General features: G+C 36.7%; 1 protein-coding gene across 12 annotated transcripts in view; it reads right to left on the bottom strand.

The window, feature by feature from the left end:
- NRF1 (nuclear respiratory factor 1) overlaps window positions 1-15,266 on the bottom strand; it is a 145,194-nt gene that overhangs the window by 95,009 nt on the left and 34,919 nt on the right. For 9 of the 12 annotated variants that reach the window (XM_077129913.1, XM_077130065.1, XM_077130335.1 and 6 more), the window contains one exon: window positions 8,079-8,310. In XM_077129913.1, coding sequence (XP_076986028.1) covers window positions 8,079-8,301 — 223 coding nt within the window. In that variant the 5' untranslated portion in view covers window positions 8,302-8,310. Of the gene's footprint in view, window positions 1-8,078; window positions 8,311-10,173; window positions 10,542-15,266 lie in introns of those variants that run through there. The other 3 variants (XM_077130340.1, XM_077130212.1, XM_077130357.1) reach the window with 2 other exon arrangements.

The raw sequence follows: 15,266 nt of genomic DNA, 5'->3' as shown, positions 1-15,266 counted from the left end.
TTGGAGTGCTTTTATCAGAAAAGGATGTTGAATTTTGTCTAATGCTTTTTTAGCATCAATTGAGATGATAACGTGATTTTTCCCTTTCGATTTGTTAACATGCTGTATTACATTAATTGATGTTCTTGTGCTGAACCATCCTTACATTGTGGTATAAACCCACTTGGCCATGGTGTATAATTCTTTTAATGTGTTGTTGGATTCGATTTGCTAATATTTTGTTGAGAATTTCTGCATCTATGTTCATTAGAGAGACTGGCCTGTAGTTTTCCTTTCTTATGGTATCTTTACCTGGTTTTGGTATTAAAATGACATTAGCTTCATAAAATAAGTTAGGTAGAGTTCCTTTTTCCTCAATTTTTTGGAAAAGTTTGAGCAGGATTGGTGTTAGTTCTTTTTGGAATGTTTGCTAAAACACCCCTCTGAAGCCATCTGGCCCTGGGTTTTTCTTTATAGGAAGATTTTTGATGACTGATTGAATCTTTTTACTCGTGACTGGTTTGTTGAGATCTTCTATTTCTTCCTGAGTCAGTGTAGCTCGTTTGTGTGTTTCCAAGAATTTGTACATTTCATCTAAGTTGTCTAGTTTGTTGATGTATAGTTGTTCATAGTAACCTCATATGATTTCTTTTATTTCTTCAGGTCTGTGGTTATGCAACCCTTCTCATTTCTGATTTCATTTATTTGCATCCTCTCTCTTTTTTTCTTTGTCATTCTTGCCAGTGGTCCATCAATTTTATTGATATTCTCAAAGAACCATCTTTTAGTCTTATTGATTCTTTTTTTTCTCCCATTCACTTACGTCTGCTTTAATCTTTGTTATTTCTCTTCTTCTATTTGCTTTGGGGTTGGTTTGCTGTTCTTTCTCTAGATCCTCCAGCTGTGTTGTTAAGTCCTCAGTTATTGCTCTTTCTTGTTTTGTAATATAGGCATTTAGGGCAATAAATTTCCCTCTCAGCATAGCCTTTGCCGCATCTTGTAAGTTATGATAAGTTGTATTCTCATCTTCATTCATCTCCAGATAGCTACTGATTTCTTTAGCAATTTTTCCTTTGAACCACTAGTTGTTTAAGTGTGTGTTATTTAATCTCCATATATTTATGAATGTTCTCGTTCTTTGGTGGTTACTGAGATCCAGCTTCATTTCATCCCAATGTGATCAGAGAAACTGCTTTGAATAACTTCAGTATTTTTAAATTTACAAAGACCTGTTTTGTGCCCCAGCATATGATCTATCCTGGAGAATGTTCAATAAGCACTAGAGAAAACTGTATATCCTTGTATTGTGGGGTGCAATGTCCAAAAATGTCTGTTAGGTCTAATTCACTTATTAGGCTATTTAATGTCTCTATTTCCTTGTTGATCTTCTGTCTGGTTGTTCTATCTATAGAGGAGAGTGGTATATTGAAATCTCCTACTATTATTGTTGAAACATGTATTGCCCTTCGGTTTTGCCAATGTCTGTCTCATGTACTTTGGAGCTCCTTGATTGGGAGGATAAACATTTATGATTGTTGTATCTTTTTGGTGAACTGACCCTTTAATTAGTATATAGTGTCCTTCTTTTTCTCTTATGATGTCTTTACATTTAATGTCTATTTTGTTCGACATTAGTATAGCTACTCTAGCTTTCTTTTGGTTACAACATGCATGGAAAATCTTTTTCCAACCTTTCACTTTCAATCTATTTGTATCCTTGTGTCTAAGATGAGTCTCTTGTAAGCAGCATATAGCTGGATTATATTTCTTAATCCATTCTGCTAATCTGTATCTTTTAACTGATAAGTTTAGTCAGTTAACATTCAAACTTATTACTGAAAGGCATTTCTTGAATCCACCATCTTATCTTTTGGATTTTATTTGTTAGATCTATATATTCTTTTTCCCTCTTTCTCTTTTTATCCTTTAAGTTACCCTTAGTGGTACTCTTCAATTCTGTGCCCTCCAGACCTCCCTCTTCTTTTTTTTTCAGCCGGTAGAACTCCTTTTAGTATTTCTTGTAGGGCCTGTCTCTCGTTGTCAAATTCTTTCAGGATTTGTTTGTCTGCATGGGCAGGTACCGTGAATTAAACCCGGGTCTCCAGCATGGCAGGTGAGAACTCTGTCTGCTAAGCCACCATGGCCTGCCTTCTCTCTGTTTTGAAGGAAAATTTGGCTGGGTACAGAATTCTTGACTGGAAGTCTTTCTCTGTCAGTATCTTATATAATACATTATACCACTGCCTTCTTGCCTCCATGGTGCTAGTTGAGTAATCTGAACTCAGTCTTATGTGGTTTCCTTTGTATGTATTAGATTGTTTTTCTCTTGCTTTCAGAATTTTGTTTCTCTTCAACATTTGACAGACTGGTTAGTATGTGTCTTTGGAAAGGCCTATTTGGATTTATTCAGTTTGGAGTTCATTGGGCTTCTCTGACTTGTATATTTATGTCCTCTATAAGGGTTGAGAAGTTTTCCCCCATTACATACTCAACTACTCTCCCTAGTTCTTTACTCCTCTCTTCTCCTTCTGGGACGCCAAATATTCTTTTATTTGTGCGTTTTGTTTTGTCTATCATTTCCCTGAGATCCAATTCAAATTTTTCCATCTTTTTTGCCATTTGCTGTTTTGAATCTTTGAAGTCAGTTATCCTGTCCTCTATATAGCTTATTCTTTCTTCTATCACTTCAAATCTGGTGTTGTGCCTCTAGTATGTTTTTTTATTTGGTCAAGAGAGTCTTTAATCTTTGGGATATCTCTATTTTTCTATTTATTCTTTCAAATTTCTCTTTATGCTCTTCTGTCTTCTTGATCTCCTTTATGTCATTTTCCATCCCACTTATTTTATTAAGTAGAGTTATATGAGCTTCTTTGATAGTTGTTCCAATGTCTGTGTTCCCTCTGGTGTTTTAATTTTTCGTTAGGCAGGGCTGTATCTGTCTGCACTGTGAAATGCTTGGTGATCTTCTGTCGTTTTCATCACATGTAAATATCCTGGTGTTAGTTCTTTTTGGAATGTTTTACTTTGGGAGTTGATTTCCTTCAGTAGTCTAAGGCCTTGTGTTTGCAGGATGGGTGTGCAGCAGGGATCGTTGTACAGGGCAGGGCATAACTGTACAGTGATTTGTTTCAGGGCAGGTTTAGGTGCAGGTTGGGGATGTTACACTAGTGCTTGTGAATGTGGGTGCCCATTAGCCAAGGAGGATGTAGCTGTGCGGGTGCACCAGTCTGGGGGGCCTAACCTTGGTGTGCACTGGTCTAGGGCACGGCCCCTTTGTGCTCATGTATACAGCTGTGGCAGCAGGTTGGTGTTATGCTTCGTTTGCTGGGGAGAGATGTGACCCAGCTGTGCAGGTCAGCACTTTTTCAGAGCTGGGAAGTGTGACTGACGGCCACGCACATGCGCAGGTCTAGGAGTGCTGTAAAGTGAAGCTCCCAGAGCTGAAGGATGTGACTGGGGGCCTGTGTGCATGCACGGGTCTAGGAGCGCCCTAAACTGATGCGCAGAGCTCAGTGGTGGCGGGATGAGGCTGGGCGGGGGGGTTGGGGATAGCCTGGGTATGGAGGTTAGTGCCCGCAGCCTTTATGCGCTGGCAACAGCCTGCAGGGAAGGGGAGGTAGTGCTCAGGAGGGGTGCAGGAGAGGTGATTTGGGCTGCACTTGGGGTGGGGGTGTGGGCATGTATGTGCAGTGGGGGCTGGTGGGCAGGGGTGCTTGGAGCGCGGTGAGTGGGAGCAGGTGATGGGGTTTGGGTTCGAGGTATATGGGGTGAATTGTGGGTCACAGGGCTGTGCTGGTGAGGGTAGTGTGTTCAAGGAATGTGGCCTGGCTTACTTCCTAGTTTTTGGCTCCCATTCATACATTTTCGCAGGCTCCGCACCTCCACGCCAGGCTCCAGCTTTCTGCTTCAGTTCTTCGGCCTCTGGCTGCAAGCCTTGTTTTTGATATTTCCTTCAGAAAGAAATGCATTTTCCTGGTGCTTCCCATTGCTGACTCTTCACTGCATGTCAGTCATGTCTCACCTCCTCAGGGAAGCCTGATCCTCTGCCCTTTCCATCCTCTCCTTATTTTCTTTATTGCACTCTTTCTTTTCTGAAATCATTTTGTTTTTGTACTGTTTCCCTTACCACTAGACTGTAAGATCCTTTAGGAACAAGCTCTTGCCTGTCTTGTTCGCATTATCTCAGAACAGTTCCTGGTATAAAGTAATCCCTCAATAAATAACTGTTGGATCATTAAATGGCAAATCATTTCTATCAGCAGGGGCCTCAGTTTCCACAGCTGCCACATGAAAGGGTTAGACTAAAGTCCTCTCCTGAATCAAAACTATGCCAACGCAGTACAGAATATATAAGCAAAGCTATGTCTCAAAAGCACCTTCTTTCCTAGTGAAGAAGTTGATCTGGACTTATTGTGCTAGGATGCCCTCTTCTGGGAAAAATAAGATTTTCACAAAACCAACATTTTCTGTGTGTTGCTTCTAAATTCACCATTCCAGAAATATACAGTGGATAATAACTGAAAATAATTAAGTTATCCTTCATTTTATCTGTCTTCCTCTTCTTAAATACAATGTGTACTAAAACATATAGTATTTTGGTCATTCCTAGTAAGTGGATTTTCTGCTCATCTTTTCCTAAAAACGTATCTTCTAAGATCAAAATTCCTTCTACATGCTAGATCCATGCAAGCATGATTTACATGAAGTCTTTTTACTACAGCGTTAAATATATAATATAAACAGCAAAGAGAATGAAGCAAAATTTTCTACAGAAGGAAGGAGATTTTCTTAAAAAAAGACATCTTTATTCATGGAACTATAGAACAGAAAAAAACATCAGAGTTGACCTACTGCACCCATTTAGAAGTGCGCTCATTTTAATAACAAGTATTCGTTGAGTAACCATTAGACATGTGATGGCACTATACTCATCTCTTATGATGATGGAGACCAGACATTCCAAACAGAAATCAGGACATACTGTTTAATAAGTATATAATACTGGAGGGGGGAAGTAATGAAAGATAGCAAAATATTTTAAAAATGAAGTGTTCCAGGAAAATCCAGTATATCTGGTTATCATACTTATGATATAAACAGAGTATAGCTATTAAATGTGATTTCTGCTTCACAGCCATTTATCAAGATCAACTTTTCTGAAATAAATATTAAAACTTCCTTCACAATCTGCTCTAGAGTCTATGCCACCAACTGAAATCATTCTATTTCTAAATCCTGTTTCTTCTAGATCCTTCCACCTATCAGCAACCTCTTTCAAGATCTTCAAAGTCTCAGCTCAGAGAGAAAAAAACTATCTCTTCCTCTGGACTGGTAGGATTTGTTTTCACTCTGGATTTGGAGAAACAAACGAACTGATTTCTTAGGAATAGCTCTTTCTACTGGCTCAGCCTTGGAAGTCGGAAAATTTTCTTAGACTAATATTAAGATTCCTCAGTATTTAAGTGACTGTGACCAAAATTCCAAAATTCTAAATTAAGGTCAGTTCTTGTTGAGAATTGAATCATGTACCCCATAAAAGATATATTCAAATCTTAAACCACATTCCTGTGGGTGCGAACCCATCTGTAAATGGACCTTTTGAAGATATAATTATTAGTTAACAATGTGACCAAACTGAACCAGAGTGAGTCTTAATTTGTATTAGTAGAGGCCTTATGAAGACAGGAAATTCAGATGCAGTCAGGGAAAGTGATAGGAGGAGACCAAGGGCATTGCCATGTAGCAGAGGAAATGCTACTGATACTAGGAGAACCATGGCCCTGCCAACATTTTGATTTTGGACTTCTAGCCTCTGAAACCATGAGCCAATAAATTCTTGTTGTTTAAGCCAACCCACTGTATGGATGGTATTTGTCACAGCAGCTCTATCAAACTAAGGCAGTTAAGAAGAATATTTCTGCTGTTGCAAAGATTAAGCCAAAGTCAATTAAGGTAAATTGTGACTGCAAGTCTTCCTCAAAGGAAGCACAGAATTTCAAAATTAAAAGAGATCTGAAATATCATCTCACCAATACTGTGAAATCAATTTAGGGGGCTGTGATTAGTATTTTTTTAAATGAGATAGAACTGAAAATATCACCATGTATTGCACAGATTAAGGCTAAATAACACTTGGAAACTTCTGTTTGAGATGTACTTTGCACTCAACCTCAGCGTTTATGTTTGTATGTGTATACTGGGTTGTGATGTAAAATAAATTTCCTATTATAGGTCACAGTTAAAAAAAATGTTTGAGAAACTGGGTTAAAGTAACTTGACTTCTATTTCTTGTAGGTAATTCAGACCAACCCTCCCACAGAAAACAACCACAAAAGCAGGACAAAAAAAAAATAAAAAAGAAATCTTAAAAGATCGAAGAGCAAACAAGATTATAAGAATCATCAGGCCAAGATCCAGAAATGAACCAGGTATTTGAGCTGTTTTTCCTTCAGGGTATTTGCCATCCACAAAGGACAGCTATGTGGCTAAGCACTACCTTGACTGACAGGGTAGAAAAAAATTACAGAGTTCAAGTCTTGTCAAGTAGGGGAAGCCCTGATAAATTAACCTGTTTAAGAGTTGGGGGCTCAATGGACCACAATAAGGTGAACTAGTACATGAGGAGAAGAGCCAACATGAACAAGAAATAGCAGTAATAAAATATATCAGGAAACAGATCCATAGGTTCTTCAGAAAGAGAAGTACGAGATGAAATGTAAAATCTTAATGCTCACATCGCTCACGGAGATTTAAAAAAAAATTTTTTTTCACCACAACTAGTAACTATTATAGTGCAAATTTTGGGAAGGAGGCAGCAGAACAAATTCAAACTATAGACTATTACCAAAATTAGTAGCTAAATAGACAGGTTTAAAAGCAGCTTAGACACAGCTGAAAATAGGAGAAATTACACAGAATGAAGCATAAAGTGATAAAAGATGGTAAGTACAGAATAGAAGGTAAGCGACATAAAGGAAATTATCTTTAACTGGAGTCACAGAAGGAACAGAAGTAAAGTCTGATGAGCTAATAGCTAAGATTTTCCAGAACTGATTAAAGACATCAACCCATATTCAAGGTATTCAAAGAATAAGTAAGAAGAAATTTGTAGCCAAATACCATAAAAACAAAAGACAGAGAAAATCTTTAAAGCAGCTGGGGTGGGGAGAGGGAAATGTGTGGGAAGATAAACCTTTAAAGGAACAACTGTTGGAATTAAACAGCTAACTTCTCAGTAGTAACAATGGAAAACAGAATACAGTGGAACCGTATCTTCACTATGAGGGAAGATAATAACTGCTAACCTAGAATTGTATTACCTGGAGAAAATAATCTTCAAGATTGAAGGTTAATATATTCCTAAACAAAAACCTAGAGAAATTGCTACTAGTAGATCCATGCTGAAGGAAATACTAAATAGTGCCTTTAGTCAGAAAAAATGATTTCCAAAGGCAGGTTTGAGATGCAAAGAGAAATGAACATTATATAAAACAAAAATGATGTCTGGTGGGGTTTTTAAAATAAGAGAGGATTAATTAACAGACATGGCAACCTGAAATTCAAAGTATTCTAAGAAACCTGCATTGTCTAGGAAGGGAATGAAAAATACCAATTATATAAAGTAAAGCATGCATGTTATAATTTCCAGTGGTACCCCTAGTTATGCAAAAGCCTACATAACTTCCAAACTAACAAGAAAAAATAAAAAAAAAAAACAAAACAAAAAAAAAACTTCTCAACCATTCCAAAAGAAGATATGAAGAAAACGTAAACAAAGAACAGGTGGGATGAATAAAAAGAATAAAGGTGGTAAATAGAAACCTAAGTATATAAGTAATTACATTTAATGTAAATGGACTAAATGCTTCAACTAAAAGTCAAAAGACTGGCAGAGTAGATAGAAAACAAAACCCAAGTCATAACATTGATACTAAATGGTTCTAGAACTCATGTCTCAGTCGAATACAGGCTGTTCAAGGTATGCAGCAAAGTTCCAAGGTGATGGAAATAATACGACAGTACCTGAATCCTAGGCTCAGATATACATGATATCATGAGCTAAGCAAAAAATGAAGAGCTTCTAATCCAAAAAACATTACCTGCAGCAGCCAGATGTGCAGTTACCTCATCAGCTGCTGTGGAATTGAGTATGTCTGAATCATCATAAGAGGTGTCCTCAGGAGAAGAAGGGGAATCTTCGTCAGCACTCAGCATACTGTGCTCCGTGTAGGTGGCTACATGGACCTGCTGTACTTGTTGGGCCACAGCATGGGCTTCTATGGTAGCCATGTGTTCAGTCTGAGTCACTCCGTGCTCCTCCATGAAGACCTACTATCAGGAAAAAAGGCAAAAAAAAGCAAGAGAACAGGAGTCAGTGTGTAATATAACACAATGCTCAAACTAAAGAGCAAAGAAACTTTCACAAGCTTCTTACTTCACTAGAGATCTCATTACACTGAGTCACAGGGAATGGGAATCACCATTCAAACATGACATAAAATGGTGGAATATTTTCCTTTTGTCAATCCATTTTGATGAAAGCTCACTATGCTAATTTTATATCTCAGGTCACAAAACAATAGATACCCTTGATACTACATAGCAATAAAAGATATTTAAATACAACAATAAAAAGATGTTTAAAATAACCCAGTGACTAGTATTTTGACACTGTGATACAAAAACACAAGTAAATTAGATAAAATATAATATTTTCTTTGCATTTCAAAGACAAATTAAAATGGGAGTTAAACATTTTTTTCCAAAAATGCAATTATCCAAATCGTTTTTTCCACTTATAAAGCTGCTTCTTGTAAACCCTGAAACAATGTAGGAATTTATAAAGTAACTTAAAGGTTTGCTCTCCTACAACACTTAAAACTTGTCCCTTCTCTTCCATCAATTATAAATAAATTTGCTGTTTCTAAAAAAAAAAATTTTAGACCCAAAGAGTCTCATACCACACACACTGTTCTATGTCTTTTGTTTTTTACAATATATATGAACATTCACCATGTAAAAACACACAGATCTGCCACATTCTTCTTAAAACAGTTATAGAATATTTCATTATGTGGATATACTATAATTTATATAACCAATTACCTATTGATACATAGCAAAAAACACCCTTGTATTTAAAACTTTATTTATTTGGTTATTATTCTTTAGAATAAATTCTTGAAGGTAAAAAAGGATAGGTCAAGGCACATGCATTTTAAATTTTGATGCATTTGAAAAGCTAAGCATTTAACCTGTGTGCTAACTTTATCTCTAAATGTAGAAACCCTCCCATAGCCACCCACAAATTTGAACTTTGACTATCATGTAATAATATACAGCACTGCATATCTAGAGTTCAAACAGCAGCAGCAGTCACACAGATGTTGAAATGTAACCTTTATGGCAACAGGTAAAAAGAGCAGAATCATCTACTCATGCAAACAACTTCTCTCATTTTGATTTTACACTATTGTAAAACTCTTTTCCCTTTATGAGTACTTCTAAAATCCTTTGTTCCTCTGAGTGACTGCTTTCTTAAGCCACATCCTGCTATGCAGGCCTTTCTTCTTCAGGTCAAATGTTTTCATGCAGATAACCAAATTTTTCTGTTCTGAGGCTCTTGGTTCCTGTTTTATATTCTTGGGCTATTTCCAATCTCTTTTTGCTCTAACTTTTAATTTTCTCTTTTTCACTCTCATAGTACTCTACACATCACAAATCAACCTTCTAGCTCAATGATTCTTAACTTGGGAATATTCAATTATTCCAAGGAGCATTCTGTGTTTCAAAATGAAATTCACTTTAATTAAAAATAAAACAACAACAGGGTACCACAAAAACAGGATTAGGAATCACTCAACTATCATTTGAACCCCTTTTTCACACTTTCTTTTTTCACACTCTCTCAAACTTGCTTGAGATCATCTCCCCAGTCCTATAGGTCATCTCTCCAGTCCCATTTCTGCATGGTATACTACCTTCACAACACCCTCAGTCCTTCAAATGGAGTTTTTAAAGAGGTACCTGGTAAAAGAATATGGATATGTAAAGAAAATGGGGTAAAATGTTAATATCTGAGAAATCTGGGTGGAGATCATATAAGAATTCTTTTGTACTATTTTTGGGACTTTTCTGTAAGTCTGAAATCATGTATATAATATGATTGCAATATATATATTGTAACAAAGGTACCTGATAAGATGCCTTAAGTTTTCTTGGTGTAAGTTTCAGAATATCCAAGGAAATATATCCAAGCCCCCAGATCTGTACATATCTAAAATGCAATTTTATACTCTAAGTCACACAATTAAACATAATATGTAAGAGGAAGGTACTATTAAATGCTATTTTTCCATTCATTTCACTGTTCTAGTTTGAGACTAATTACTTCAGGGCATTTTAGAATACTATGTGCTTCAAAATTGTTTTTAAATGATTTGGGATTAGATGACATCTAAATGCTTTTCAAAGGGATTTGTATGCTATGCGCTTGGCATAATGGATTTCAATTCTTTTCTCCAGAATGCGGTTCACGGCATAAATCAATAGGGCTGTCTGCTTCACAGGCTTGTCACTCCCGCCCAGTGCTTCATCCCTTCTCACTTAGCTCCCTCCCCCATCCCATCCTTTAGCCTCTCTAATCATTTTTGTTCAGCACATTCTATAGATGGCTAAGGCAAAGATACCTCAGGCTTCCATGAACCAGAATTCAAAGAAGCAGAGTTTACAGAGTACTCTGTAAATGATGCTTTCGGAGTTTTCATAAAATAAATAAAATGGGTTGTTTAAAGCCAGATATGAATGACATATATATACTACTGGAGGTCACCATGCCCCACTTGCTCAAGTCAATTTTAGTGAGGTATTTTAGATTTCATCCATGAGGAGTCAGATTCTCTTGATGGCAAAACTGATAGGAACTGCTAACATGAAAACATATTAGATAACCTGAATTTTAAAAGACAAGTCATTTAACCTCTAAAGCTTCAATTTCATTTTTTTTTAAATGGAGAAATGACAGTACCTACCTTCACTAGACCATATGAGGATTACATGAGTCAAATACAGTAAGGTACACAGTGCCAGGTACAAATGTAAGTAATGTTATTTTTTATTATGACACTAGGATTCCTATGTCTTCATGACTTTGTCTTCGTGAATTCATTAACTGACTAGTCTCACAGACACTAGGCCTCAATTTCTTCATCTTTAAATCAGACACCCATCTCTGAGAAAAGGGTTTTCTGAATTATGTGTAAAAGACTTGGAGTTCAGCATCTAAAAAGTGCTACTTTATCACATTAACTCCAGCAACCGAAATTCTATTCTCCCAGACATAAAACAAGGAAACCAGCACCCCCAGTATAATATCATGACAACACAAAAGATGGAGAGCCAGCAGACGGACCCAACAGTGATTTCTCTGAACAGATTAAAAAAGTTAAAATGAAACCACTAGCAACATCACATGCAATTAAACGGTCATATCTATCTATTGCCTAGTCAGTGATGTTGAGCAGATTAGTTATATCTGATCTTTTTTTTAAAAAAAAAACACTCTCCCAAACAATAATTTAACATGATAATGAGCTCTCTGAGCTTGGAACATCACGTGGGGGTGGAGTAATATGCTTCATCTTTATTATTTAAACTATAAGGGTTTTTGGGGGGTGGGGTTGGTGGTATGCAATTTGGTACAAAGGAGTTCTTACTTTTGCCCTTCTGAATCAGTAGGGGAGAGACTAAAAAATAGATTTTCTTATTCCAGAGCACCTTGGCAGTAATTGTAACCAACAATGCCTCAGGAGCTACTGGAATTTGGAGGAAATGTCCATGGGAGTTAAATCTGGTCTAATCCATACACAATGGGTAAGATTAAATGTAGAGTATTTTAAAAATCAAAGTAGGAGTAAAGAGGAGGCCAGGATATCTAATCAAGGTATAACAAAATATATAAGAAAGCATTAGTCTAATCAATAGCATTACCATATCAAAAGAAAAGCTGCAAGAACTGCCCAAGGGAAAGTATCAGAGCAAGAGTGCATCTGAGGTCTACAATCTGGGCAAGAACGGGAAACGAAGAGGGCTTGAATTACATTCTTGGATATCATCTAGAACATAAACTTCAAAATTAGGAAAATTTTACTCAACAAAACATCTTTTCTCAAAGAAGCCTGAAGACTTCAGACTCGGCTTCTAGGGGAATAACTAGGGCAAAAGATCAAAATCTTAACACCGCAGGAAACAAAACAAAACAAAACAAACAATGGTACCAGAGAGGGTGAAAATAGAAGCAAGGTAAAATGTGGCAAAATTTGGAATAATTAATAGAACTTAATTCAAGAAAATCCATTTGACCTAGGAGCATTCTCTTTTGGATAGCCTAAAGGTGATATAGGATAAATAGTGAAAAAAAAACATGATTCCATATCACTGAGCTCTACAATGAAAAAAAGTCATAGTCATGTAAATGCAGGTTTACTGTTTTCCATTTTCAGACTGTAGACAAAAGTACAGAAAGTTAAATATGATACAAAACAGAATGTAAAAACTATGAAAATTATGTAAAAGTTATGAACCATGACAATGTAAAAGCAATAAGGCTTGGGAGGTAGGAGAGTGGAGAAGTGGAGGAACCGCTAGGAGCACTAATATCTTCTTCTCACCTAGTGAGGGAGGAAGACAGGAGATATTATCAAGAGTAGTTTGAACCTAATATTACAATACTATCAAAAACAGAGAGGAGGGCGGGCCACGGTGGCTCAGCAGGCAGAGTTCTCTCCTGTCATGCCGGAGACCAGGGTTCGATTCCCCGTGTCTGCCCATGCAAACAAAAAAAAAGAGAGCGAGAGAGGAAAAGAAAGGAATGCAGGAAGTTAATCTTTCACAGAAAGAAGTTAGTAATGTTCAACTTTGATAAATCAAGAAATAGTAGTGTAGACATTTTATTTAGAGCTCTGGAGGTATTCTTGTTTTATAATACCATAAACAAAACAGTTAAACTATATAGAAACCAGCTAAGTGGGGCTGGGGAGTAGGGGAAGAGTGTGGCAAATAAAAAAAAAACCCCACTGAATTTCATTGTAAGCTGCTTCTAGTCTATTTGAGCTATTTGATTTTCTAATCATATAAAAATATATTAATTTGATTTTTAACAAAATGAATTTTAAAAACAAATAAATATAGCCTTCAAAATTGATCATTTTGACTTGGGTTCAATGCCTGGTCCATGCACTTTACAAAAAAACAAACAAGCAAAACAAACAAAAACCAACCAACCAACCAAACACAAAATTCAACAAACGGTTCTGCAATAACAGGATACACACATGGAAAACTAATGAAACGTGATCCCACCATACAACATACAAAAAAAAAATTTGATCATTTTGAAAAATAAAAATAAAATTAAACGCTAGGGCAAACTGTCACTGGCAAACTCAAGCCCCATTAAGGGCCAAGAGGACTGCACATTTAAAGTTTAGAAATAGCCTTGTCTTGAGTCAGACTAATTTCCTAATTTGGAGGTTTGAAACTAACAAAAATTTTTATGCCTATAATCACATAATATTTTCATTCCAATTTATTGAAGAAGTTTATAAATATTCATTAATATTAATAACAGGCCAAGAATCCAGCTAATAGTGATGTTTTCATATGACACATGAGATAAACACGCTTTGCCACACACATCTTTGTAATGACTTAAAGGTGAGCGTGTGTTTTTGTGAAAACAATATTATAGGCACACTGAAGGCAGGACTTGGGCCTATAAGGTTTCTATGAATAGTACCTAACATAATTTGCTCCAAAATAAATGCTTGGAGATAATTGGTAGAATATTTTAATTACTGAAGCTAGCCTAGATGATTAAAACTTTTATAATTTCCCTACAAAGTTGTGCTGGTGATTTTTCTCTGGCCTCTTAGCTCCAAGCTCTCATCTATTCTTGTTCTGTACTGCTCTATCAGCCATCCATGTTTTCCAGACTTGCCTGTCAGCTTCCTGTTAAGAGTGAGAATGGAAGGGGCGGGGGGAGGGAGAAGGGATATCCTTGCTGTTTTTATTACTATCAGCAGTTCTCCAGTAACAGAGGACAGCTTCATCTCTCCACTCCAGCTGTGCCCCTTCTCCTGTGATGGTTGGCATCCACTCAGAGGTCAGATTACCAGTTGTGTTGGGGCCCCTCTAAGGTCCCAAGGTTCTTCTCTTCTGTTCCCGCAGCCCTAGGAGCGGTGGTTGCTTCCTGTACTTATTAATATCTGGATTACCTCTACTTATTGCTCATTTAGTCTCCCAACACCTATGTAACCAATTCCCAGAATTAAATTCTCTGAAATATCTTGCATGGTTTTCTAGACCCCGATTGATACAGAAGGGAGACAATATATGCTCTCACCAAAAATTATACATAGAGCCCTGGTAAGCAGCAGATCTGCACTTCTTATTCCCTCAAAAAAGAAGTTATTCTAAGGGCGATTTTATAAGACCACTTCTAGGGTTTCCGCTTCCATACACTGAATGAAGGAAGTTGAGTACAAAATCATGAATTTAATTAACCCTAAAAAAAGAGGCTAAGTTTCTTCCCCAACCCACACCCCCACCTCTCTACCTCACAAAAAACAGGTTGGGAATTTAGCCCAATCTTGATTGGCTAACCTGTCATTCTACTCCGTTCTTCTAATGCCATTACAGTAAAGAGCCACAATACTATAATGATTGTCTAAACCATTTTTATTCTTTTTTTAAAAAGTCTCACTGAGATATAATTTATAGCCATAAAACTGACCCATTTTAAGTATACAATTCAATGTAAACCACTTTTCTTTTAACAGCTAATCAAGCATCAGTATAAATATGCTTTAGTATAATTCAATCTTTCAAGTAAATAAGCATGTGATAAAAGACTGGAGGGAAATAAAGGGAGGGTGGGACAGTTAGAAAATAGATTTACATGTGCTGTTTCATCTATGCAAGTACTGAGTTAGTTTTTCATCTGCCGCTTTGTTTTACCGTGAAATAGAGATCCTTCATTGAACAACTAAAATTAAAATCTCTCACAAATTACCTTCCTTAAATTTTCATCACTTTCAATGTCTACTTTCTACCTTTTTTTACTGAACTTAGCCCTGGACTGACTCTGGAGATTAATTTCTGATCCTGTCTCTACGATCACCTAGCTGAGCAGCCTCAGTCAGCCAAAAGTCATTTAACGTTTCTGAGTGTGCTTCTTTATCATAAACAAAAGCAACTGAATCCGACCTCAAAATACTTTCTGAGGCTAT

Source organism: Tamandua tetradactyla, chromosome 1 (assembly GCF_023851605.1).
Source record: "Tamandua tetradactyla isolate mTamTet1 chromosome 1, mTamTet1.pri, whole genome shotgun sequence".
Classification (NCBI taxonomy): Eukaryota; Metazoa; Chordata; class Mammalia; order Pilosa; family Myrmecophagidae; genus Tamandua; species Tamandua tetradactyla.
The sequence above is the reverse complement of the archived record's forward strand: the minus strand, read 5'-3'. Positions and strand labels throughout refer to the sequence as shown.